The sequence below is a fragment of the Lactuca saligna genome, chromosome 8, assembly GCF_052625555.1.
Source record: "Lactuca saligna cultivar CGN05327 chromosome 8, ASM5262555v1, whole genome shotgun sequence".
In the NCBI taxonomy this organism is placed as follows: domain Eukaryota; kingdom Viridiplantae; phylum Streptophyta; class Magnoliopsida; order Asterales; family Asteraceae; genus Lactuca; species Lactuca saligna.
The window spans coordinates 6440561-6443354 of record NC_136424.1 but is presented as its reverse complement, the minus strand read 5'-3'; the positions used below and the strand labels follow the sequence as shown (position 1 = coordinate 6443354).

The window sequence follows — 2794 nt, the reverse complement described above, 5'->3', positions numbered from 1 at the left end:
GTGTGCAACTTTTAACCAAACGAAGGACGGTCCGAGTTAATTTTTGAAATTAGGGACCAAACATGCTTTTGGGCACATGCACGAGGGACTAATGGTGTAATTTACCCTATACGAAATTATGCAATAGAGAAATATCTTGTCTCATGTTATTTTTAAATTGATCTAATTTATGATAAATATTATTAAGTGTATATTTCTACTTTTTACAAATGTATGTAAGATTTGATTTATGAAAAATATAAATATATGTAAACGCGTTTCATATTAATCTCTACATATTCCACGTATCTGCCTGAGCTACAATTCGGATGGCTAAAATAAAATGTTCGTTTTATTTATTTATTAAAAGTGATTAACACATTTTGCTATTCTCTATAATTCTAGTTTTTATATACCAGATTATGCTATTCGACGTATCTTTGTACTTTTTATGTAAGATTTGATTTATGAAAATTATAAATATATGTAAAGGCGTTTCATCTCTAGATATTCGGTGTATCACAATAACCCTAGCCTGGTTATGGAGCGAAAAAAACGAAAGAGGGAGGAAGTCCATCCTTCCCGTGATAACATTACGGAGGAGCTGCCACCTGACATAGTTTTGTTCCACATACTACCACGGCTGCCGGTGAAGTCTGTATTGCGTTTTAGGTCGGTTTCCAAGCAATGGCAGTCGTTCCTAACAGGGCCTGCGTTTGAAGAGATGCACCGCCGCCATGTAAACACCGAGAAAATGGTTTTCTTATATGCCACGACGACATACAAGTTCAGCAGCATCGACTGTGAAAGACCTAAAGAAGGTTTCAGTGGCGACCGCCCCTTGCCCTTCAAAGTCGGACCTTGTCAAATCGTCCGGATTCTAACTTCCGCGCACGGACTGGTATGCATAGGCATAGCCAATGTTAGGGGTCGGGGTCGGCCCCGGCCCCATATAGATACGATTAAATACTCCGATTCTAAATATTCTGATCTAATTCTATGGAATCCGGCGACTGGCGACCACAAGACGTTGTCAGAACCCTTTGCCACTTTTCATCAAGATTGTTACTCGATCTGGGAAAGTCTATTTGGGTTGTATTATAGCTCTTGTGACGATGACTACAGGCTTCTACGAGTAACCCGTCGTCTCAATGTTTATATATACTCTTTGAAATCCGACTCATGGAGAAAGGTTGAGTCGGACTTACAACGTCCGCGTTCATATTTCTGGTTGCGAGGTCGTTCATATTCCTGGGCGCCAGGTGTTTCGTTGAATGACAACCTGTATTTTTTAGAATATAGTGTTGTGAATTCAGATTCAGTTTTGAGGTTCAACACAAAGACTGAAACGCTCAAATTGATAGCAACTCCGTTTTTAGTAAATGAAAATCGAAATACAAGTTCAACTTGGTTGAGTTTCAGGGCTCAGAGAGATGGCTGCGTTCACTTGTGGGTGATTATTAAAAATTCTGTAACTTTGTCTTGTGAGAGCGAGTTGTGGAGGATGGACGAAGATGGTAATTGGACAAAGTTGGGAAATTCTTGCAAAATATTGAATGATCCAGTGAATAATTATCATCGACTGCATTTGATGAGGAATGGAAATTTGCTCATGTTTGGTGAAGATTCTATTTACCAACTAGACATGAAAATGAATACCAGAGACTTGTGTTTCTATACCACCGAAGAGACGCGTATGTGGGTACAAGGGAAATACATTGAGACTATGGTGTCACCCAATCGGTATATATACCAGGTAATTATAATTATAATTATAATTATTAATTAACAACCCCCGGCCCCATCATAGATTCATAATCCCTCGTTATATCCTCTGTTAATTAGACTTTGTTTTGCTTAGTTATATCCTCTGTTAATTAGACTTTGTTTTGCTTAATGACACCAGCATATTTGTACATTATGTCCATTGACATACCACAGATCTGTAATTGTTATAAGTTAACAACATATATATATATATATATATATATATATATATATATATATATATATATATATATATATATATATATATATATATATATATATTTGACAAACACAGGGATCAAATTTGTTGTTTTCTCTAGTAATAAAAATAAGAACTTAATTTAGAACAAAAACTAAAAAATGTTAAAAGAACACCCCATTCGAGAAGATAGCCTTTGAAATTCGTAAATGCTTCAAATCAGTTTCATTCAGCGTATTCTTGGAGGGATCGAACCAATTAAACCATTTAAAAAATTTAATCTGCTTATCCTTCTTGTTTCCATATACAGGACTCTGACTGCGCAGTGAAGAACTTGGTGTAGCTGTTGAAGCATGGCGAGTTGGACTTTTTGGCTTTATATGAACTAAAGTTTATAAAATTTCCATCGACTTTAGAGGTTCCCCCCCCTCCCCCCTCTTTAAAATAACTATAGGAACATGCAATATGTTTCGGTCATTGATGCTATTTTGTAACAACACAAATCTTTTATCATTTAGTAGTTACTTTTTTTGATATCTTTTACAAGACTAGCTTTAATTATTTTGCTGTATGCCTACAACATTATCTAGTGGAGTTGCAATAACCTAGGTTAGTTAATTGTTTTAGAAACTTTCTGTAATTACTATTAAGTAGGTTATAACATGTGGGCACATAAATTTTAAAATAATTTTAATTAAAGTATAACTTAATTATTGAGAATTGATAACAAAATCTTGAACAAATTATTGAAATGGTCTTTATGGTTTGCGAAAAATTCATGTTTGATCCCTAACATTTCTTTTGCACTCGGAACGTCTTTGATTTCGTTGTATTTTTGGTCCTTCTTAA

At 35.1% G+C, this 2794-nt stretch overlaps 1 protein-coding gene across 1 annotated transcript; it reads left to right on the top strand.

The window, feature by feature from the left end:
* Window positions 1–485: 485 nt before the first annotated feature.
* Window positions 486–2491, top strand: LOC145008493 (F-box/kelch-repeat protein At3g06240-like). Its single transcript, XM_078967090.1, has 2 exons — window positions 486–1735; window positions 2256–2491. Exons 1-2 carry the CDS (start codon window positions 521–523, stop codon window positions 2286–2288), a joined length of 1248 nt encoding a protein of 415 aa, XP_078823216.1. The 5' UTR covers window positions 486–520; the 3' UTR covers window positions 2289–2491.
* The last annotated feature ends 303 nt before the right edge of the window (window positions 2492–2794 follow it).